Source organism: Gracilinanus agilis, chromosome 1, assembly GCF_016433145.1.
Source record: "Gracilinanus agilis isolate LMUSP501 chromosome 1, AgileGrace, whole genome shotgun sequence".
Classification (NCBI taxonomy): domain Eukaryota; kingdom Metazoa; phylum Chordata; class Mammalia; order Didelphimorphia; family Didelphidae; genus Gracilinanus; species Gracilinanus agilis.
Genome location: NC_058130.1, coordinates 10,730,034 through 10,754,334, shown reverse-complemented (window position 1 = coordinate 10,754,334; position 24,301 = coordinate 10,730,034). Strand labels below are relative to the sequence as shown.

Here is a 24,301-nt window from a genome sequence, read left to right as displayed (position 1 = left end):
TAAATGCACAGGGAGAGGTGGCGAGACCAGAAAAGTAGACTGTTTGATTGGGAACTAGCCAAGACCTAAATCTAAATATTGTGTGCGACCCTTCCCAGCTCGGTGGCCACGGACAAATCATTTCATTTCTCCGACCTTGTTTCTTCCCACGTACAGCGAAGGTAAAAGTAATAGCAGTAACTGCCTCCAGTGGTTACTCTAATGCTCGAAAGGGGTAATCTGTCTACGAGGCGATGAAGACATGTTACTTATCCCTGCTAATTCCTTATTGAAATGAGCACTTGGAATTTCTTTTTTTTTCCTCAAGTACAGGGAGAATAATGATGGAATTTTACCATGATCTAATCTTTAAAGCACCTAAATGTATAATCTTATTGAAACCTTATAATCACTCAATAAGATAGGTTTTAGAACCTATCTTATCATTTCTTCTTCTCATCTTCTTCTCATCTCCATTTGATAATCAAGGAAATTGCTGCTCTCAGAGAATCCGCCACGCTCATCTAGCAGGTGGGTTTCTGGAGCAAGATTCAAATCAGGTCTTTCTAATTCCAAGTCCATTGTATATTCACTATGCTACAGACCCCCCAGATGGCTATTTGGGGTACAAGGATAAACTACCTCGTGTTGTTAGTTGAACCCACAAAAACTCATTAGGTAAAAGAATGTTACCAGGGGAAGTTAGTTTCACGGGGACATGCATTGCTCAAGCTACATACAACATTTTGTCACTAAACAGAACACTCAAAGAAGGTTGAAGAATGGGGTTTGATACTGCATTCAGATTATACAGTCTTGGCTTCAGAAGATTAGGAGGACCACCTAAGGTGCCTAAATAAATAATGTGCCTAAATAAAGATTTCATTTTCTAAAATCCTTTAGTAGCTCTGCATTATTTGAAGAAAGAGAAAGGTCCTCTTCCCCTTGACCAGATTATAACATTGCAATAATGGGATGACAAAGTCTAACCTCATTGTTTTACAGGGGAGGCAAACTAGAAGTTGAAAGTAAAGGTGGGATTAAAGCTACAGCCAGGGATATTTTTTATCTTGCCATTATTGACCAAGGTGCAAACAATGGCAACCCAGAGCTGCCACTAGATTGGTCCCATCCTCAAAACAGAGGCAAAGCAATGACTCTGTCTTGCTTTCTAGAACCTTCTATTAAAAACAATGGCCTATCTCTTCTAGCATTGACTGGTAATTGGGCAATCAGCTGTGTTTTGAGAAAGCAAGTAGGAGATATAGGTTTTATAAATGGAGGCTGGTATCTAGGTGATATGGTGTTTAGACTGTGAAAGTTGAAGTCAGGAAAAAATGATTTTCAAATCCTGCCTGAAACACTTCGCCACCATGTTTGAGTATCTTTCTCACTCTAGAAGATCCCACCACCTGACAATTTTCTCTGGAAGATCTCTCGGTCCTTTCTTCTCACTTTTGAATTTTTCCTGGGAAATTCCATTTTAAAGAAAGACCCAGACAATCCCTGGTCACCCTTTTATTCTTTTTCTGACTCTCCCAGATTCTCTGTATCCCTTTCTCCACCATGTTCCCATGTATGGGCACCTTCTTTGCTCTAGCCTTTGCCCTGATTTTCAGTTTCCTTTTAGGTACTGTCTTCCTTCATTAGAAGAGCAGCTTCTCCAACAATTGGGTCTATTTGCTTGCTTCTATTCTCATGACCAAAGCATGGCACAGTGACTGACACTCATCCAGTACTTTTTGACTTGACTTACTGGCTATGTGACTGGGAAAATCACTTCACTTCTCATCCTTAATTTCCTCCACTATAAAATTGGGCTAATGATAACACCTACCTCCCAGAATTGGTGTGGAGTCTCAATGAAATGGCGTACAACCTTTTGAGTACTTTTAAGTGCTATAGAAATGCCAACTGTTGTTAGTATTGTCATTGGACAATGTAAGTTGGTGCAATGGAAAATGGGGTGACATTCCTGCAATACCTTTCATAGGGAAGGATGGGCCATATCATATAACCTTGTTATCTTCTCAAAACCAATTGCAATCCCTGCAGAAGAACATGGTGAATAAGAACTACAGGATTTCAAAGTTGACAAAGGTCTTGGAGATCAGCCAGTCCAACTTGGATCTGAACAAAAATACTATATACAGCAAGGAGTCATACAAATTTAACTTTAACTCCTCTTGTAAAGGGGATCCCACTATCCCCTCATGTAGCCCATTTTAACATTAGATAGCTCCAACAGTTAGTAAATGTATTCCTTCCATTTGAGCCTAAATTGGCTTCTTGGGAACTCCAGCCCATTCTTCCCGGTTCTGTCTTCTGGGATCCAACTGTAACAAGTCATAGAATCACAGCACTTTGCTGCTGGAAGGATTCTCAGAGTCCAGCTTGTTTCACCCATACATACCTGGCCCATAATTCCCTCAGTATCACCCCACACAAGTGGTATACTAGGTTGTGCTCAAAGAAGATTCAGTGAGAGGGACACTCCCCTTCCCTTCTTGCTTGCCCATTTACCTTTGGGATTACTCTAATTGTTAGTAAATACTTGTTCAATTGAATTGAATTATGCATTGTGAATAATTATCCACTGATTAATCTGTTTTGTAAATTTGGTTTTAGTATGTTGAGCGTGCTTAAAGCAAGACACATTTCTAATGTGCCTGTGCCAGGTTAAAATGAGAACATTCTGATCTCTGAAAGAAATATTGACTCTCCCCTCTCTCTCACCCCAACATCCATTCATTTGCCAAGTTCTAGCCGGTCTATTGCTGAACTATTTCTCAAATCTGTTCCCTCCTCTCTACTCCTAATCCCACCACCCTAGCTTAGACCCCTATCAAGCCTTTTTGCCTGGATAATTATAATAGCCTCTTTAATGGTCCCCCTGAATTCAGCCTCCCTTCTTTTCAATCCATCTTTAAACAATTTCCTCATTAATTCCCCATAAACACCAGTAGGATCATGTCACTCCTTTGCTCAATGCTTTCAATGTCTCCCTATTGCTTGGGGAAAAAAATACAAACTCCTCAACTTAGTATTAAAGTTCCTCCATAATCTGACTCTAAGGTGCCCTTATAACTTTAATTCATGTCATTCCTCTTCTTGTTTCCCATAGTCATCCTTCATTTTCTTTCTATTAGAACATTCATATGTGTGTTTACCGAGCAGGAGGCACTCCGATCTTAAAGGTCTTTACTCCCCATGCCTATTGGTGGCATATATACCTTTCTTAGTATCTCAGCTCAGATGGCATTTCTCCATAGAATTTTCCCAGATCTCCTCAGGTAACAATATTCTCGAATCTCTCTCTTAATCTGTGTCTTTTCTTTACCCCATCATGTTCCCTTTTGTTTCTACTTTATTAGTATAATTATTATATGTCACCTACTATATTGTATACTCCTCAAGGGGAGAGATTGTGCTCTTTATTACCTCCACAGATTTTGGCCTAATGAGGAGGAATATCTTACTGAATATTATTTTAATATTCGAATATATGACACAATAAATAGAGTACTGCACCTGGAATCAGGAAGACACATCTTCATGAGTTCAAGTCTGGCCCCAGACTAGCTATGTGATCCTGGGTCAGTCACTTTGTCCTATTTGCCTCAGTTTCCTCATTTGTAAAATAAGCTGGAGAAGCATATGGCAAATAACTCTCGTATCTTTGCCAAGAAAACTCCAAATGATGTCCCAAAGCCAGACATAACTGAAAATGATTGAACAGCAATAATTATTTTTAAAGTACTTAGTACTTTAAATCATTCACTGAGTGATTAGCCAGAGAGACTGAAACATTTATATAAAATGAAAATTAGTTTCTTTTTTTAATTCTTTGGTTTGCTACATTAAATTTCCCATGTATCTTTCTTCCTTCCTCCTTCCCCTTCCCACACTAGAGAAGGCATCATTTGAAAAAACAACAAATAAATGTATATATGTATGTGCACATGTGTATATATATATATATATAAACTGTCATGTATATTTCTATCATCCCTTTTTCCAGAGATTGACATTTATGGTTATATAACAAATTATATTTCTGTTGCTGTATATAATGTTCTCTTGTTTCTCCTTATTTCACTCTTCATAATTTCATGGAATTTCTTCCATTTTTAAAGATTAACTAATTACAATGCATCAACACTAATTTTTTTGTCCAAGATCTGGGTCACTTATTGCTAATGCCTATGTTCATCTTTGAGAACCAGGGAGACTTGGTGAATAGAGTGAGAGCCAGCAAGGTCTGGGTTCCAAACCTCTCTGTTCTCTAAGAATATAAATTCTAAGAGATTGGTGATGTGCCATGACAGAAAGGTTTCTTACATCAGGCTTTTTGCATCCTGACTGACCCCTGTTCTTGACATACCGATGGATGCACATTTTAGTAAATCTCATGCCTGGTTAATCTTACTGACAGGCTACATAATGTAGAATCAGAAAGACGTGCAGTGAGAAACAAACATGTGCCATTTATCACTGCAATTCTAATCACAGAACAAAAAAGGAGCTACTTTCCTATAGAACACGCAAAAAAGAAAATGGCAGCCTTGAGACTGCTCAGAGAGCCAATCTCCCATTCAGAATCTAGACACTGGCTCAGTGGGAAAAATCCTTTGGACTCAGCCACACATCTTGTTTTTTTGGACATGCCAACGTAGAAACAATTCTTCCTATAGCCTTCACGTTGCCATTTTGCGCTACCATTTCTCAATAACTCCCTTTTGGAATTACCTAGTATTTCCTACAGTGGTTAGATATATTTGCTTTCATGTCTCTTTAATTTCAACTTATTCTTTTGGAATAAAAAAAAGAGAGTCCATCAAGAAAAAAAATGTCATGGAATTATTTAGCCATTCTTCAATCTATAAAGCTGTTCTTTCACTAATAAAAGCTCAAATCAGCATCCGCCGGTAGAACTAGTCAAGTCACTGGGCAGAAAAAAATCTAGCCAATTCTTGATTAGCTTTGGTAATGAGAGGCAGGCCTCTTGTCATTCATTGAAATGCAGAGCTAATTCTAAATCCTAATTTTAAGCAATAGTTATAATCTCCTCCTTCTCTAACTATTCCAAGACCAGCGGCCAGCAGTCAAACAGTTAGACATGCGAGCAATCAAGGAAATAACCTAAGAGTAGGCACCTAGAAAAAAGTATTCAGTATCAGCAAATCTGAGAAATCTACAAAATGGATCCTCAGTCCCTGAAGGATGAATATCCAATTGATTTCAGAAATGTTCACAAAAAGCCAAAAAGAAAGACAAAAATTTGTTTATTCATCCAAAGTCAATGAGAGATTCTTTGAAATTGTTTATGATATCTGTGAAAAAAAACAATTCAATTTCATTCCATTCAACAAATATTCATCAAGTACCTATTATTGTTTTGTTTAAACAAAAACAAAAGTCTCTTCCCTCAAGAAGCTGATGTTCTACTGGAATGATACAACCTGAAGGATTATATGTTTACTGCGATTTAAGGAACTGGGAAAATGAGCCTGAAGAAGAATGGGACAATGTTAGTGCCCTTTAAGTATTTGTAGAATTCACATATGGTAGAGGAATAAACTTTTTTCAGCATGGGCCCAGATGGAGAATTAGGAGCAGTGGATGCCAATTACAAAGACGCAACAATCTCTCATCAATTAGACAACAAGCATAATCTCCAAGTAAAATGGGTCCCCTTGGTTAGGAGGCAGGGGGATCCCTCTGATAGCAGAATTCCAAGAGAAGGCTAGATAGTCCTATATCCAGTCTGTTCAAGTAGCGATTTTATTTTCCATATGAGTTAGACTAAATGTGCCATGAAGTTAAGCCCCTTCCAATTCAGAATTTTTATGATCATACCAAAAAATACTACAAAGTATAACTCCTTGGAGAAATTATTATGATCTAAAAACAAAAGTCAAAAAACATTTTAAGAAGAAAAAATACAGCCTTTTTGCAAAAGGGAAATCTCTAATAACAGAAAGATCAGGAAAGACGTGTCTTTGAGTTCTTACTTTCTTGGTATTTAGAACTGATAATAGGCATGTCCTTGGGAAATTCCCAAGCACAAAGATTTCATTTTTTCCCACGTGAACTTATATCAGGAAGTAGAATTAAAAGTAGTGGATTCAAGTTGCAGAGAGAAAACTAGATTTGAGGTTGGGAGCATCTCCCTAACGAGGTGAGCTATGTGGAAGTGTGATGGGCGGCTTCATGTGGGAACTGGTTCCTTTCTGAAACACTTTTTAAGCAGGCTGGCTCCTAGCTGGAGTGATCTCTGTATGTCAGTGAAAAGATTCTTGTTCAGGGGCTTATTGGCCTTGGGTGGGGATGGCTGACTCTGGTCTCCCTTCTATTTCACAGAGCTCTAAGTCACTTTATTGTATGGCCAAGCAGGACTTCTGTGTTCTAACACCAACAAGCTGACCAACTATGTGGCTATCCATGACTTGTTGTCTGGTGGTAAAGGGGGTGTGTAGAATGGGTCTTCTCAGGTCATGCTCATGACTCTATTCCACAGCCATGACAGAACTCTGTTCCCTTCACATTCATGGGGAAAGACAGGCAAGAAGCTTATGTGGTGAAAAGGATGACTCTGGCCCACCTCGGATGCTCTCTGTGAGACCTCAGACAAGTCCCATCACCGCTCTGGGCCTTGGTTTCCTCGTATGTAAAATGAGGAAGTTGGACGAAATGCCTTCTGGGGTCTCTTCCAACTCCCAGACGCTTATCCTATGATCTTGTAAACACTACACTAAGATGTGCACCTTGCTTCAATTTACTGAGCTCAGAATCCTGAAGCAAACCTGAATCCCCGAGCAGCCAGGTTTGTTTACTATTGGCAAACAGGGTATCCTGGTTTCAAAAAGGGTGGGGGAGAAGGGGATCTTGAATGGCCCTTTAAAAGGTTCACAGAGCTTCTTGAACATCAAATAGCTCCAAGAAAACAACATCTTAATGATTTCAGTGTAAACGAATCAGAAACATATGGCTTAAATTTCCCTTAAAATACACACACTTAATTAAGGGAAAAAAGTGCTTGGCAAAAACGAATTTTGGGTTTTATCAAACCCAACATTTGAGAAATCAGCTGAGACATTTGACAAATCCAAAGCACAGTGGAGACGTGTCCATCTCAGCATTTATCTTTCCTTTTAAATATACCCCCACCTCTATCTCTAGCATCAAGGGCTTTGAACTTAAGCCTCTGGGTCTCAGAAGGCTGTATGTTAGGAAGAAACAGACTTCCCAGACTCGGGAGTGGTGGTCGGACGCTTCTTCTTTCTCTTGAACTGTTTTACTTCCTAAAGGGCTGGGAGCTTTGCAAGAATGGTGGGACCATTAAGCTTAACCTTGTTGGGAAAAAAATATCTAAACCTCCAAGGTATCTTCTGGAAATCAATGAGGAATCACCAAGAAGACAGCAGCCCACCTGAGTCGCCAAACCATTTATGGGGCACCTTCTAGGAGCTAAATGCTGTGTGAACAAAGACAGGAAGGAAGGAGCCAGTGTCTGGCCTCAAGGGGCTTCCTTCTACTTTGGGAGGCTAGAAAACAAAGGCAGAGATAAGCATATTCAAAACATACACAGCCTTATCATGTGCTCTTCTACTATCAGTGCAATTCTAGAGGCACCAGAATAAGCCTCAGCATATGGCGCCACAGGGGAGGTATTTTCAGAAAGGCAAAGAAGAGATTCACAGGTTGGGCAGGCAGGGATGGGTGGCCATCTACATCATGGAAAGGAAGAATTTCACATTTCTACTATGTTAGAACCACATTTAATTAGGGACAACAACAACAACAACAACAACAACATCAACATCATCATCATCATCATCATCATCACCAAAAATTTTGGTCTTCTGCTTCTGAGAAGCGAGCTTTTGGAGTCCAGTCTAATCCCTTCTTGGCTGTCTCCTCCCCATGCTACTGCACAAATACCCCAGGTCCCCCGAGCCGGATCTCCTTTATGTACTATCTTCCACTAATAATAAGTTATAATTATAATATAATATTATAATAAAAGCTACTGGAAAGCAAGGACTATCTTGTTTATCCTCAGTGCTTAACATAGTGGTGCAGAATATTGAATGCTCACTAAATGTGCTTTCTTTCTATATATGTGCATATACGTGTATGTAGGGACATACCTATCTTTCTATCTATTGATCATCTATTTCTTTCTCTATCTTTCTAGCTATTTCTCTTTCTATCTATAACTGGAAGGACTTTCAGATCATTTGCTCCATTTTACAGATAAAGAAATTGAGAGCCAGCAAGGTTAGAACATCGACCAGCGGCTGGCCTGAACCTGTGAGTCTATTTAATGTAGATAGAATTTATAGATTGGAAAATGAAGTTCATGGAGGTTGAGTAAACTGTCTCATTAGTGAGAATCTGAGGTGGAATTTGAACCGAAGTCCTCTGAGTAGAGCTAGTGCTATCGTCATTGTAAAATAGTGCCTTTTAAAAGATTTGCCTGAGAGGCAGCTGGGTAGCTCAGTGGATTGAGAGCCAGGCCTAGAGATGGGAGGTCCTGGGTTCAAACCCGGCCTCAGCCACTTCCCAGCTGTGTGACCCTGGGCAAGTCACTTGACCCCCATTGCCCACCCTTACCAATCTTCCACCTATGAGACACTACACCGAAGTACAAGGGTTTAAAAAAAAAAAAGATTTGCCTGAAACAAGAGTGTCGTCCTGATTGGGAAGCTAGGGGGCTCAGTGGTTAGAGTTTCAGGTTTGGTTTAGAGTCATAAAGACCTGAGTTCAAATCTAGCCTCAGATCCTTCCTAGCTACGTGATTCTGAGTAAGTCACTTTATTGTTTTCTGCCTCAGTTTCTTCATCTGTAAAATAAGAGTAATAAAATCTCCTGCTTTCCCATAATGATCAGCTAAAAGGCACTGTGGATAGAGAGATGGGCCTGGAGGCAAGAAGACCTGAATTCAAATCCAGCCTTAGATACTTATTAGCTGTGTAAACCTGGGCAAGTCATTTTATCCTGCTTGCCTTCATTTCTTCATCTGTAAACTGAGTTGCAGAAGGAAATGGCAAATCATTCCAGGATCTTTGCCAAGAAAATCATGAAGAAGCAAACCCAAATGAAACAGCAGGACAGAAACCCAAACAAGGTCCCAGAATTATTGTGAGGATCCAATGTATAATGATGGCAAAGCCCTCAGCACAGTGCGTGGCACGTAATAGGGACGGTATAAATATTAGTGACGAAGAGGAGGATGGCGGTAGCTAGTCCCCAAAGTGACTCCGAGCCTCCGGGCCAGGCCAACACAGCGAAACTATTTAATAAAGAGTGGCTATTTGTAGGTGGTGGGAAAATATAAAAGAACAGAGAAATAGCATCTTCCCTCGAGACTTCAGCTGGGCACAAAAGACGGTTATTGGTTTCGATGGGGCGGCAGGGAATAAGCATGTGTTAAGCGTGTATTATTATATTCCAGAAGCCACGTGGAGCGTCTTATGAATATTATCTCACTTGATTCTTACAACAAACCTGAAAGGTGGGTAATATTATGATCCCCATTTTACAGTGGAGCAAGCTGAGGCAGACAGAGATGAAGTGACTTGCCCAGGGTCTCTCAGTAAGTGTCTGAGAACAAATTTGAACTCCATTCTTCAGGCCAAGCATTCTATCCGCTGCACCACCTGACTGTCTACGTATGAACAAAGCCATCGAAAATGGAAAGCAAACGAATAGGAGGCAGGTCAAGAGCAGAAAGAGCCGCCCCGCCAATAAGGCAGTGAGCGGACGCCTCCGCGGCTGCATCATTAGAAGATGGGCCTGAGAAATCCATGGAATCTGAGAGTTGGAGGGAGCCTCAGAGCCAGCCCCGCCTCCTAGCTGGTGTTGGGTAACTGTCCGAGCTCTTGTGGAAGAACACGAAGGAGAGGGAGCGGCGCCTCCTCCTCTGGACGCGAGCCACTGCGCTTGGGGATTATTTGTGACTGTCTTACTGATTATAGTGTGTGACTGTAAGTACTAATTATTACGTTTTCTTCTGTTTTTTTTCTTATTTTTGTTGACCTCAATCTTCAGTTGGTCTCTAGGACTTCCATCCCTCCTTCTTGCGTCTTACTCCTGGGGTCAAATAGAAAGAATAAAGCTAATCCCTCCACATAAAAAACAAACAAACAAACTAGAAGACAACCATGGTGTTGCCTCTTGAATCTTCTCTTCAGACTCTTCAGTTCCTTCAAAGAGTTCCACATAGGAAATACCCTCAAAGCCCTTCACTATTCAAGTTGACTTTTTCTGAACACTATCCAGGGTATGACCTTGAAAAATCCAAGAAAATCATATTCAGTATAATTTAAATATGTCTTTTTTTTAAAACCCTCACTTTCTGTCTTGGAGTCAATACTGTGTACTGGTTCCAAGGCAGAAGAGTGGTAAGGGGTAGGCAATGGGGGTCAAGTGACTTGCCCAGGGTCACCCAGCCAGGAAGTGTCTGAGCCCAGATTTGAATCCAGGACCTCCTATCCCTGTGCCTAGCTCTCAATCCACTGAGCCACCTAGCTAAATTTATAATTTTCAATGTGATTTATGATCCAAAATCTTGGGAAACTGACCTTTCATAATATATACCACCAAGGATTTTATTTTTAAATTTTATTTTATTATTATTTATTTATTTATTAGATAAATATTTATTAAATATTAAAACGTTACCAATTTTATCAGTGATTTGATATTTGATAGAGAGTTTGGACGTCCTACTCTGAATCTTGGAATCGCAATATCCATGATTCCAATAATTCCTGTGATAATTATATTGCTTGTGTCCCCGGAACCAGTCCACTAACCTCTCTATCTGGGCCTCAGAATCCTCTTTAGGACTCAAACACAGCTAGGTTGAGACTCACACTGGTGGAAGAAATTACAGCCCCATGAGTTATCCACAAAGAGAAAACCAAAGATCCAAGTATGTCGATGACAAAACGGGCATGATTAAAAACGATGGAGACAGTCTTTTCACTGGGTCCTCTGGATATCAATTTCTAATGTTGTCACACAGGATCCTGGGAGGAAAATAAAGCGAGGAGAAATAGACCAGATGTCTTTTGAATTTAAACCGAATCCTGGAATTCAGACTGCCCACTACCATGTGCCTAAGGATATGGACTGGCATATGCTATACATTAAGGAGATTCTCTTGTTCTTTTAAAGAAGGGCAAGGAAGAGAAAATGCACATAGAAATGATTTGGAACACACAGAGATGTAGGAAACAGAATGAGGAGTCAAGAAACTTGAGTTCTAATTTAGGCTTATGGGGTTAGGAATTAGACCCATGATTTCATAAAAATAAGGAAACCTCACATAAGAAGATCTCCTTTACCAAGCAGGTTGAAGCTTTGCCTGCAAATTTTGGTCTTGGTGAGGTGATTAGTACCCTAAGAAGTTGAATGACTTATCCAGGGTAATACAGCCAATATGAAACAGGACTCATATCCAAGTTTCTCTGGCTTTTAGTACAAATATCAATATACTATGCTCCGCTGCTGCTCCCTCTTAGCCTGGCTTAGCAGTCCAGAAATGAGTTTGAGTCACAGAATTTGGCTCATCACAACTTCTGCCCACTGGTAATAATGATAATTCTATCTTTTGAAGCCAACAAGTAGAGCAAGTCTAATATGTCTGTCTGTCTGTCTGTCTGTCTGTCTGTCTGTCTCTCTCTCTCTCTCTCTCTCCTCTCTTTCTCTGTCTCTTTTACACACACACACACACACACACACACACACACACACACACACACACACACACTCTTTCTCTCTTTCTCCTTCCATCAAAAGGCAGAAATCATGTTCTCACCCCAACCTCCAAACGCTTCTCCATTCTGATTATCTCAAGTTCCTTCCCCTGATCCTAAGATGGCATGGTTCCAGGTCCCTGCATTAGCTGATCCCTAAGATATATACCTTCAAGCTTGAAGCTCCTTGCCCTCTGGAGATGGGGTATAGCATAGTAGGCTGAGTGCTGCTGCTCTTCAAGTTAGAAATAAATTGGTTTCAGCCCCAAGTTCTAATTCATACTGCCAGGATGATCCTGGAAAAGTCACATTACCTCTTGGTGACTAAGACAACACTGTGAAACTATATTATAATCAAGCTGCTTATCTGTGTGGATAGATGGAGTTTCTATACCAAGACATCCCCACATCCATTGAAAGAGGAGGAGGAAGAGAAGGAAGAAGAGGAGGAATTTAGGGTTAGGAGAAAGATCTCAGGATAATAGTGCCCCTTTTTTGGATATTTTTAAGCTTCTCAGTGCCCATTCTAAAATGTGGATATGATTTTTTAAAAACCCAACAATGAACACTTCCCACTTGGTCTACTTCAAGCTTCAACATCATGAGGGACCCATGATCAAATCAATGTGTATATTCCCTCCAAAGATATCAAAATCAACCCATCTCATACAATTCTTATCCTTTCCTTCCTATGTATTCTCCGTAGGCATCCCACTGAACACAATGATATCTGGTGATATCTGGACAATCACTCTCACTGCTCATGTGTTTCTCATTATTCCTTTCTGATTGGTCAATATTTTTCAAAATTGACATGTCATTATCCACTTTGGTGGCCAAGGAGCCATTGGTGACCTGCTGTGATGTCATCATATACTTCACATATGTCTCTCCAGGGCCTTATGAAGCACCTGCCATTTTCATTCTTCAGAGGCCGATGTTGGGATCCTATGAATCAGAATCATCTAGAACAGTGAAGGGCAAACTTTTTAAAGAGGGGGCCAAAGGAAAGGAAATGCTCCTCTGTCAGTCTGCTTCTCAGGCAACTCTTTTGAAGTTTCATTGTATTGTGCCCTACTCATCCTATTCGTCAGATTAGGAATAATGTCGTGAGGCCAGATAGAACATTTCAGGGACCCCCCCCACCCCTCTGCATCTGGCCCACAGACCGTAATTTGCCCATCATTGATCTAGAATATCAGTCTTCAGATGATGAATGTTTGTGTCAGGCTGCATATCTACTGCACATTTCCCAAATAAACAACTTGCTCTCCTCCTTGTCAATTCTGAAAAGTTCACTTTCCATTGGTAGTGCCTTGCCAAGATCGACAATAAAAGACTGACTCAGTGGGCTGCCCATTCAATTGTCTGTTATATGCTGGGTAATTCACATTCTTCATCAGTTTTCTTTTTCTAGTGTGGATTGGTAGGCAAACCTCTTTGGAGTGGTCATAAAATGCATTAAAGTGACTTTATAGTCTTTGGCAGGTCTAGAAACAACCAAAACACTGTCTTTTACAAAGGAGGCACGTTAAGGATTTCTCCATCTCTGAAGAATCCCTCTACCATGTGGGTGACATGACACTAACCTAGAACTAGAATAAAGAAGTACTTCAAGTGATGGTGGAATCTTAGATTGTGAACCAGAAGGAACCTCAGAGGCTATCTAATCCAACCTCCTCATTTTACACTGAAGAAAACCAAGACCTAGAGAGGTTAAATGACTTATCCAAGACCACACAGGCAATCCGTGATTGAGTTGGGATTCAGACATATCCCACAACTGCAAGTTCGGAACTCCAGTCAGAAAGAAACAGAGGTGAAACAGGAGAAAGTCAAAATAAGATTATAAAATAGGAGAGGGAGGAAGAGTCTAGATAAATACAGGTTTAGACTATTTTCCAAACTGACTAGGTGACTTCTAGACTTATATGACATGTTGCATTTGGATATAAAAGCAATCACTTAAAGTTACGTCTTGTTGCTTCTCCAGCAGACCCTCACCATTGCTAAAGGCTACATCTCTCAAAATCCCAAACAAGCCTCTGGTAGGGACAGAGAGAGGCAAAGGGAGTCCAACTATTCTTCCATCTGATTTTTCATCATGCATCCTTGATTCCAGTATCCTTTGATGATTCTTAGTAAGGAGAATTTATATTATCTAAATTTAGAATTAGTGCAATCTGAGAGTGTCAAGTTTGGAATCTGTTGGCACTCTGAGCTAATTCAATTGCTAGCTCTAAGCAGAGGATCTCCAAACAAAGTTATCTCTATATTTGGATATAAATCTCAAGGGAAAATGTCAGTTCTCATAATTACTAATCTCATAATGAAATGATCAAGATGTGAGCAGTTTTAGAAAGTGATTTCCAAAAGTCTGCTTGTTCTCTGTTATCTGGGGAAATTCTCAGATTTTCATCAAGGATACTGTCAATAAGTCTGTAGATCATTCTCATAAAGACTAGTCAGAGATAAGAAAGGAGGCACATGGGCCAATAATTATTCCCTCTAGATGTACCCACTCCTGCCTTTTTTTAGTATACTAAGAATCAAACATCACACAAATACTTTTTCTATAGAAATGAGCATTTTAATTGACATTGCTTTTGTTGTAGTTGGACCTCTTCACATTTACATTTTTTTCCAGTGGTTAGACTCTGTCCCCCAAAGCCAGAGCTGTGAAGATTCCAAGAAAGAGAAAAATACATCCTTGTGCAAATACCCCTATACATTATCATCCCATGAGAATAATGGGTTGTTACTGTCTCACCCTTCCCTTCTCTTCAAATATGCTTGTGAAAATTCATCTATGTGCATATTGCAGGAACATAAGCTCCCTGTAGGCAAAATCATGTTTGTTTGGTTGTTTTCCATTTTCTCTTTATGTCCCCAGAGCCTAGCATAAAGTAGGTACTTAATAAAAGCTAATAGAGCTAAATTGGATTTCCCTTCTTCTCTATAGAGACTAAACTAGCCTATGGGAGTAAGCAGCATGAAATAAAAGAGAGAGGATGGGGATGGGGATGGGGATGGGGATGGGAACATCTCTATCTGGAGTGCCTGGACCTTGAACTTTCAACCCCAAGATGCTCGTGTCTTTCAGGATCCACTGGAAAAATCCTAACTGAGCTCTTTTCCTCAGGAGAATATTTTCTTTTTCTTTCTCAGACATCAAGAACATTAGAAAAAGTTTTGTGAGGCAAATTCTCTTTTAAAAGATGCCTTTGAGAATATTTCACAGCCTGGAACAGAACAACAAAGGGGGATTCGTGACCAGGGAAAGGGAGTGGCCTGCTACAAATATGTTGGAAGGGCCAGCTGTCTGACTTCTTCTCACGGCATCAAAAGTAGTGACCCATCACTGCTCCTCTGAGTTTAGACAGTGGACACGAGGTAAACTAGAGAAGTTTGCACTTAATTTAGGGAAATAAGCATCCATTAAGTGCCAACCTATGCTAGGAACTGGGGATAAAACAGTAAAAATGACAATAATGTTTACTCCCTAAGACATTATACTTCATTGGTTTTGTGGGGGGTTTATAGAGGAACAGAGATCATCTCACCTACCCCAGAGCTTTCTAGCACCAAAGATCTAGGATTGGCACCATGTCTAAAGTTGTTCTATGTTGTTGTTCAGTTGTTTTTAATTATGTCTGACTCTTCATGACCTTATTCGGGGTTTTCTTGGCAAAGATTTTCCCTTTCTTTCTCCAGCTCATTTTACAGATGAAGAACTTAAGGCAAAATGAGTTAAATGACTTGCCCAGGGTCACACAATTATTAAGTATCTGAGGTATAATTTGAACTCACAAAAAGCCGTCTTCCTGGAGATAGGCTCAGAACTCTATCTACTGAACTACTTAGCTGCCTTCAAAATGTGTCTTCTAAGGGAAAAGAAACTTAGGAATTCCACTTGAGTTTGTCATTCTCTATGCCACACCACAATGTTAGTCATTCAGTCTGCAAACATTTATTAAGCATTAACTATGAACCAGGCATTGCTCTAAGGGCTGGGGACACAAAGAAGGACAAAAATTTGGTGGGTTTCCTCAAGGAACTTCCATTCTAATGAAGCGAATAGAGGGTAAATAATTTGGCAATAAGGCCGTTAGGATTTATTAAATGCTCTAGTAAATACTGGAGATAGACATACAAGACCTCCAGGAGGTTCAGTTCTGTAAAGGCAAAACAGGACCATTAAGATCCTGTTTGACCACATTTAGGAATGGCTTTTCCAACATGAGCTCTAAGGGGCCCGGATCAGAATTTGTCTAAATCCTTGGCCTTGACATAGAAGGAACGTTGCCTCTAATGAGAGTCTATAATGTCAAGGGAAAGGGCTACTTCATCAGCTAAGAAGTAGCCAGGCCCAAGGCATGTAGTAAACCCAGCCATAGGTGGTGGGTTAATCCTCCTAGAAAGCTCAAGGGCTTCTTAGAATCTGAGATCCTCAGTGTTGGAATCCCATCTAATCAAACACCATGTTTTACACTTAAAACCCAAACAAACAGCTAAATCAAGGTGTGGATCTAAGTAGATCTGTATTCTAGCCCAACAATCTTTCTATTATATATATATATGATGCTACACTACCCTTCTCCCTGCCAGCATCATGCATGATTCAAGTACAGAGATAGTGCTAGCAATATGGTGGCACAAAAAATTTAAATTGTCCATCTACACTAAGGATCCCTTTGGGAAAACCTCATTACAAATGAATGTTTTAGGTGTCCTTCTATCAATACTGCCATGGGCTTGGATTTAGTGAATCAGTTAATGACTTAGGGCAAAGCCCATCTATAACTTAGTGTACATGTCTTGGAGAATCATCTGAGAGTCAAAGAGCTTTTGGTGAAATGTCCAGGGGGATATACTTCATTTCAGAGGTGGGTCTAAGCCCAGGCCCATGACACAGCCATACCAGGCGACCTCATATCATCTTGTTTACTGCTTAAATGAACAAGGTTATTCTTTGAGTAAAAAAACCCTGGGCCATTTGCCTCTGTTACCATATTTAGCCTCTCATTCATCCTGCAGTAGAGACCACAGAGATTGGATAGCTCCTGGGTTTAAAAACAACAACAAAGGCAGCCAGATTTGGCATGAATATACCTGTGTTCAAAGCCTATTTCAGATACTTACAAACAAGTCACTTAATTTTTATCAGCCTCAGTTTTCTACTGGTAAAAAAGGATCTATTGTAGCACTGATGAACAAAGGAATTATTGTGAGAATCTGATGAGACAGTGATGTAAAGTGCTTTGCAAACTTTGAATTTCTATATCATCATCAGTTTTACCATCACCATCATCATCTTACTGTCACCAAGGCAACAAGGGCCAGATTGGATGGGCTACCTGATGCTCCCTTAATAGGTCTCATATTTCTTTCTTTGCTTTTTTTCCTCTGTAGGATTTCTACCTTTTGATCTTCCCCTCATCTCAACTCTCAGTTCTTTTCTCCAAGATTGTCAGTCAATGCTCAATGTAGCTTAATTTTCCCTGGTGCAAAGCTTTCTAAGACCAAAGTCAGCTTGGAAAAGGATGGCTTTTGGCAGGATACAACAAAGGAAGTGGTTCTAACTTTTCTATATCCTTGCCCCTTGGCTTCTAGGCTCATGTGATCACTTTGCCGAAGCCTATTAACCCACTTTATTTTATATAAAATTCACAGATGTTATAGCCTGCCCTGAGAGACAATCAAAGGTCTCACTCTCACTAAAGGATCTCTTTGGAGGAATTTTTCCTTAAATGGGGTGGGGGAAGGGGAATATAAACCAATGGAAATACATGGTAATCCCCAAAGAATCTTCCATGGGTGTGGAAGCAACCAAAGCTCAAAAAATATCTTAAGAGGCAAAATTAGAGAGCCAGCAGCTGGACAAGTTGAGGGGATGGGCATCTTTGGGCAGTAAGGCAAATACTTTTACTCAACATTCCCTGTATATATTGTCCTTTTGACAGGCTATGCAGTTAACCTCCCTAAGCCTTAATTTCTTCATCTATAAATGGAAGATTAAAAAGAAAGGTCTTTGCAGGGATAAAACCCCTATTGACACCATTTTCCCCACCCTTATGCCTTAATGAATCACCAGTTCCTTTAAAGGCTTTCATCTCACCTGTACATGAAGCCTTTACCAATTAACCCAGTTATTGGTTCTCATTCTCATCAATACACTTTGGATTTATTTTGTAAATTATTGATATTTGTTTGCATATTTAACTCCCTGAGCAGAAATACTCTTAGAATTGTCTGGGTGTGTATCCTCAGCACCTAGTGGAGGGTCTGGAAAACACTAGGTGATCAATAACTGTGGGTTCCAGTGAATCCACGTGACCACTAATTTGAATCTGCCATCTTGTTCACTTCTTTATATACAAACAGAAAAAGTAGAAAGAAAAGGGATATTTTGGCCAACTGTCAAGACATGCCTACTTTGTATAGCAATAGGCTGAACACAGAAGTCACCTTGGATAATCCAGAACACATAGTGGTTTCAGATTTCATCAACTAAATGTCTAGCACAAGACCAAGTCCAAGCAGGCATCGGCCAATTCCACTGGAGTCTAAGCTGTCAGCAAACAGGCAAATCTATCCTTTATTGGACTCAAACTGACCAGCATGGACTCATCAAAGGCAATGTCCAAGCTCTATACATTTAAAGAACGTGTTATCAACAGGACAATTCTGAGCTGGAGAGGCTTTGGATGATAAAATATTTTCCTGCAGCAAAAAAAATAAAAAATAAAATAAATAAAAAGATTGCTTGGGCATGGCTTCAATTAAACACTTTCATGAAGTCCTCTTCTCTGTATTTCTGAATGATCACTCTTTTCCTGTCCAGACAGTATTGAGTAGTCCAGGTGACTGTGGTCAATCCTTCAGAAGGTCCCGAGGGGACATAAATTTGCTCTGTGCTTGGGAGATAGGAAGACCTCCCCAGGGACCATTTACCAGGAGATTTAACTTTACTTGGGAGACTTTTGTGATGATATCAAGGCGAGGGGAAATTGAACATAGCCTCATGCTGTGCCGGCCATGCTGATACTGCCGGCCAATCATCAGAGTATTCCTTTCTGTGGTGTGGAAGATCAAGGATGGAGACAGCAGCAGAACTATAAAGCTCCTTAAGGAAAAGTGCAGCCAGACCAGGAGCATTCCACATGCCATGCAATTAAAACTCACTAAAATCTTTCATTGCTCCTGCAACTTTTAAGCTACTGCCATATAAAAAAAATCTTTCTTCATTATTTCATGTCTTGGAATATGCTCCATAGAGGCTAATTTTCAGTCTTCATTTGAGAACCCGCAGCCCCTGAGATGAGTGCATTAACAGCTGCCAATTCCATGGCAACATGTCTGCCTCATCCAATTTACAAGGTAGCATTCATGGTTGGATAATTGCCACTCAGAGGCCAGCACAACCTCATGATGTGAACTAGGCATCCAAGACTAGAGTCGTCTGGCTATGCCATCTTTTCCCATTCTAGGTAAAAGGGGTTATTCTGCAATGGGTCATCAGGTTTGGGCCTTATTCTCCGCAGGAGAGCATAATAAAGGACTGAAGTCCACCTCCTGGAATGAGGAATGCCTGAGTTTACATGCTGCCTCAGACCCTTGAACACTGAAGCCCAGAGTAGAAAGGAAACTTTCTTCCCACGGTGACAGAAGTGAGGGTTCTGGGTCTAGAAGAGAAGTTCTCTAGATTCAACCCATTCCCCCTTATAGGATGGACAATCAATGGCTAGTATACCTGGCATAGCAACAATGATCTTTCCAGAGAAAGTCCTCATCCTATTCATCTGCTACCCAACACTTTGCCTATGGCTGACAAACTCTCAGCACCTGTAACTCTTTCTTTCCTTTTTCTACTCAGGCACCAACATCAAGTCCTTATTCAAAGTGATTTCAGCATCCATATTCATGACTCCTCGAGCTTCCTCACCTTGCAGGTTCTGTCACCTTGAATACTGTGACCTGCTACTTTGTCATAACTCAGTCATCCATTGACATGACCATATTCTGGATCTCACTATTACCCAGAAGTGTTCACTTTCTTAATCAAAAACTTTCCTATTATTGCATCTCTCACTGTGCCCTCAGCCCTCCTAAACAAAGGAAGGATGCTTTATTCATATTAACTTCTAAAGCCTCCACCCATCAGGACTTTCTCAGGCCATTATCATTGCTCTGACTTCATTTTCTTCCCTTTCCAATATCCATCCTAGAGTAACCAATGCCATTCTTCAATGTCCTCAACTCTCAAGGCATTCACCCTTTCTCATGTCTCATCTCTTGCCAAATCTGGACCTTGGCCTTAGATTACTTTTATTATCTCTTTCCACCAACCCAACTCATAGACAGCTAAATTTAGGTAAGGGATGTTACACAATTATCATGACTGAATATATTAGAAATTCATGTTATATAACATCAGCTGGTCTTTTGCAGCAACAAGGCGGTTGTTTTATTCCTCCCCAATTAATTCCCTAATTCATTTTCCAAAGAAGAGATTGAAAATATTCTCTCCTCAAGCTTCCCACATGTATACCTCCCCTTCCAATCTCAAGTAAGGATTTCGACTTTCTCTTTCCTTAGAAAATTGAGGTCATTTGACTTCTCTCACCTCTTTATCACAAAATGCCTTGACATTCTCCCCCACTCTCTCCTCTTCCTCAGACTCTTATAATTTGGTAGTCCTCCTTTCCTAGATCAATTCCGCCTCATATACAATTGGGCTAATCTTTCTTCTGAAGATGGCAACTCAAATCACCCCTCCCTAAACTCTAATCACTCCCTCTCTACTTGTTTCTTCTTTATTACCTACAAAGTACCTTGGTTTCAGCAAAGATTAAACCTTTCCTAGACCCTATCAAGCCCTCCAAATACACTCCTATATCTTTTCTCCCTTACTCAGACAAACTCCTAGAAAATTCTGATAATAGTCAATGCTTCCACTTCCTCTCCTCACATTCACTCCTCAACTCTCTGCAACCTGGCTTCAGACCTCTTCACTCAACTGAAACTCTTCTCTACCAATTAACCAGTGATCATGTGGACAAATGTATTGGTCTTTTTCTCAGATTCCTTCTTCTTGACCTCTTTGCTGCATCTCACAATAATGATCACTCTCTTCTGAGTGGGTTTTCATGATACTACTCTTTCTTGTTCTCCTATGTGTCTGGCTGATTCTTCTTAATCTTTTTTGGTAGGTGATCGTCCATAACTCATATATCTCTTGGAATATTCCCCATGACTTCCTGGGCCGTATTTTCTCTCAACATTATCATCTGCTAACCTCCTCAGTTCCTTTGAGTTTAATTATCACCTCTTTGTTGATGACTTTCAAAGCTATATATCCAGCCCACAATCTCTTCTGAGTTTCAGGTCCTTATCACCAAATGTCCCTTGGATAATTCAATCTGGATGTTCCAGAGACATTTCAAATTCATTGTCTCTAAACTCAAGGTTTTATCTACTCTCTTCCAAATATGTCTATTTTACCACTCCTATTGCAGGAGATTATATTATATAATATTATATATTACATATCATATAATATATAATATTATAAATCTCCCAGATTTATAATATGAATGTTACCATTGACTTCTCTCTCTCACTTACCAACTCATCTAGTCAGTTGCCAAATCACACTAATTCCACTGCTACAATAATTCTCATGTTCACCTCCTTCTCTCTTCTCAGCTAACTACCACTCCATAATGCTCTTATCAGTATTCAGCCAAATTCCTGTAGTGCCTTCTCCCTTCCTCAAGACTTTCCCCTCACCAACATTGATGAATTGCTAGTGAAGTTGTGAATTGATCCAACCATTCTGGAAGGCAATTTGGAACTATACCCAAAGGGTTTTAAAAGACTGCCTGACATTTGATCCAGTCACACCACTGCTGAGCTTATACCCCAAAGAAATAATAAGGAAAAAGGCTTAGACAAAAATGTTTATAGTTGTGCTCTTTGTGGTGGCAAAAAATTGGAAAATGAGGGGATGCTCTTCGATTTGGGAATGGCTAAACAAATTGTGGTATCTGTTGGTGATGGAATACTATTGTGCTCAAAGGAATAATGAACTGGAGGAATTCCATGTGAACTGGAACAACCTCCAGGAACTGATGCAGAGTGAAAGGAGCAGAACCAGGAAAATATGGTACATTGTAGCACAATCAAATGTAATGAGCTTCTCTACTGGCAGCAATGCAATGATCCAGGACAATCTTGAGGGACTTATGAGAAAGAACACTATCCAAATCCAGAGAAAGAACCGTGGGAGCAGAAATACAGAAGAAAAACAACTGTTTGAAAAACACATGGGTCGATGGGGACGTGATTGGGGATGTAGACACTGAATGATCACCCAGTGCAAATATTAATGATATGGAAATAGGTCTTGATCAATGACACATGTAAAACCCAGTGGAATTGCTCATTGGCTAAAGGAAGGGGTGGGAAGATAGGAGGGAAAAAACATGAATCATGGAACCATGGAAAAATATTCTAAATTAATTAAATAAATAAATAATCTTAATTTAAAAAAAAAGACTTTCCCTACACTGGTCCATTCTTCACATGGCTGCCAAAATGATTTGTACTTAATGGCAGATATGACTATGTCACTACTTTCCCCAGTGAGTGACAATGACTTCCTATTCACTCTAGAGTAAAATCCATAAAATCCTTTGTTAGACTTGTAAAGCCTTTCCCAGCCTCTTCAAAATCTATCTTTCCAGCTTGTATGGACATTATTCTCCTGTCCACACTTCTAATCCAGTTCAGCTGACCTTTTATGTATTCCTTGATCTCTTTATGCCTTCTCCAAGCATTTGCACTGGTTGTCTCCTGTAGGAAGGATACACTCACTACTTACTTCTGCCTCACAGAATCTCTAGCTCTCTTGAAGATTGTTGAAGCACAACCTCCATGAAAGCTTCATTGATCCTTCCCCAGATGCTAATGCTGTCCCTACTAAACAATCTTGCATTTCATTATTTTATAATTATTCTCCATATGTTTATATATGTATATATAGTTATTCTCTAACCATTCAAAAGTCAATCAAAATAATGAATAAATATTTATTAAATGCCTACTATGTGCCAGGCACTTTGCTAGGCACTAGGGATACAAAAATAGGCAAAAGATAGTCCCCTGCCCTTGAAGAGTTCACAGTCTAAAATCTTTGAGAGCAGTAACTATCTATTCTTCTTAATCATATCCCCATCACCTAGCACAACCCCTAACACATAGTAGGCACTTAATAAATTTATGTTGAATGATAGCTACTGGTGATATAAAGGCAAAATGGGAAGTAATCCCTGGCCTCACCAAGTTTCTTTTTCATATCATTCTTCATATTGGAGACTAAAGAGAGACAGGCCTGGGCATGTCACATTTCTGATTTTCCTGACATTTAGGTAAATAAAACAAGGCATTAGTATTTCATATGTTAGAATATTTTGCATAAATGCAGATTACATTGTTCTATAACAATAGATCTATTGGATGGGGGCAGCTGGGTAGCTCAGTGGAGTGAGAGTCAGGCCTAGAGGCGGGAGGTCCTAGGTTCAAACCCGGCCTCAGCCACTTCCCAGCTGTGTGACCCTGGGCAAGTCACTTGACCCCCATTGCCCACCCTTACCAATCTTCCACCTATGAGACAATACACCGAAGTACAAGGGTTTAAAAAAAAAAAAACAAAAACAAAAACAAACAATAGATCTATTGGAGAGAGGTGCCTGTAGCTTAGAGAGGGAAAACAGCTAACGTGTTAGAAGCAGGATCTAAGCATGACGTTTTCTGACTCCATGTGTGTCAAATAATTAATCGCCTAGAAAACCCTCCCTTTAAGACATTTCATTTAAAAAGAGGCTAGTAAATAGACAGAGAGACAGACAGATATGTAGATAGATAGATAAAATCAAATACAGTTTTAAAAGGCACAGGAATGATAAAGAGATCATTAGTAAGAAGAAAAACATAATTACTCTAGTCTACCATAGATTCTGCCTAGATCTCTGTCTAACTCCTCACCAATGATCTGACCTACTCTTGGCTCACCAGGCATAGGTGTGCTGGGTCCTCCCAGCTCAAATCCCTCAGGCCAGGTACCAAATTGTTACAACAACTAGGTTGTAAACCAGACTTACCCTTGTTGTACATATTGGTTGGAACTTGAACATCACTCAGGCTAATGTTGACAGGCAAGTTGTTAAAATGGTCATTTGGAACCAAGATGAACTCCTTCCCCAGCTCCAAATATTTTCCTTCTTCGTCTTGCTCATTAATCAGGACTGCATTGAAATATTCATACTGAAAGAGAAATCAAATGGAGCAATTTATAACAATACATCCATATCTTATTTGGATTTTCTATGGGCATTTTGATCATTTTATATTTATTACCATCCACATGTGAGTTTCTCTAAAAGAAAAAAAATTGTTCATTTTAATAGAAAGATACAAAATGAGCATGCCTAGGTGAAAGGATTAAGGAAAGGGATTGATACTATGATTTCATTGGCATTTTGTTGTTTAGT

General features: G+C 39.9%; 1 protein-coding gene across 1 annotated transcript in view; it reads right to left on the bottom strand.

Moving 5' to 3' along the window:
- CACNA2D3 (calcium voltage-gated channel auxiliary subunit alpha2delta 3) overlaps positions 1–24,301 on the bottom strand; it is an 858,102-nt gene that overhangs the window by 640,436 nt on the left and 193,365 nt on the right. The window contains exon 6 of the mRNA XM_044675448.1: positions 23,912–24,074. Within this exon, the coding sequence (XP_044531383.1) occupies positions 23,912–24,074 (163 nt within the window). The remainder of the gene's footprint in view (positions 1–23,911; positions 24,075–24,301) is intronic.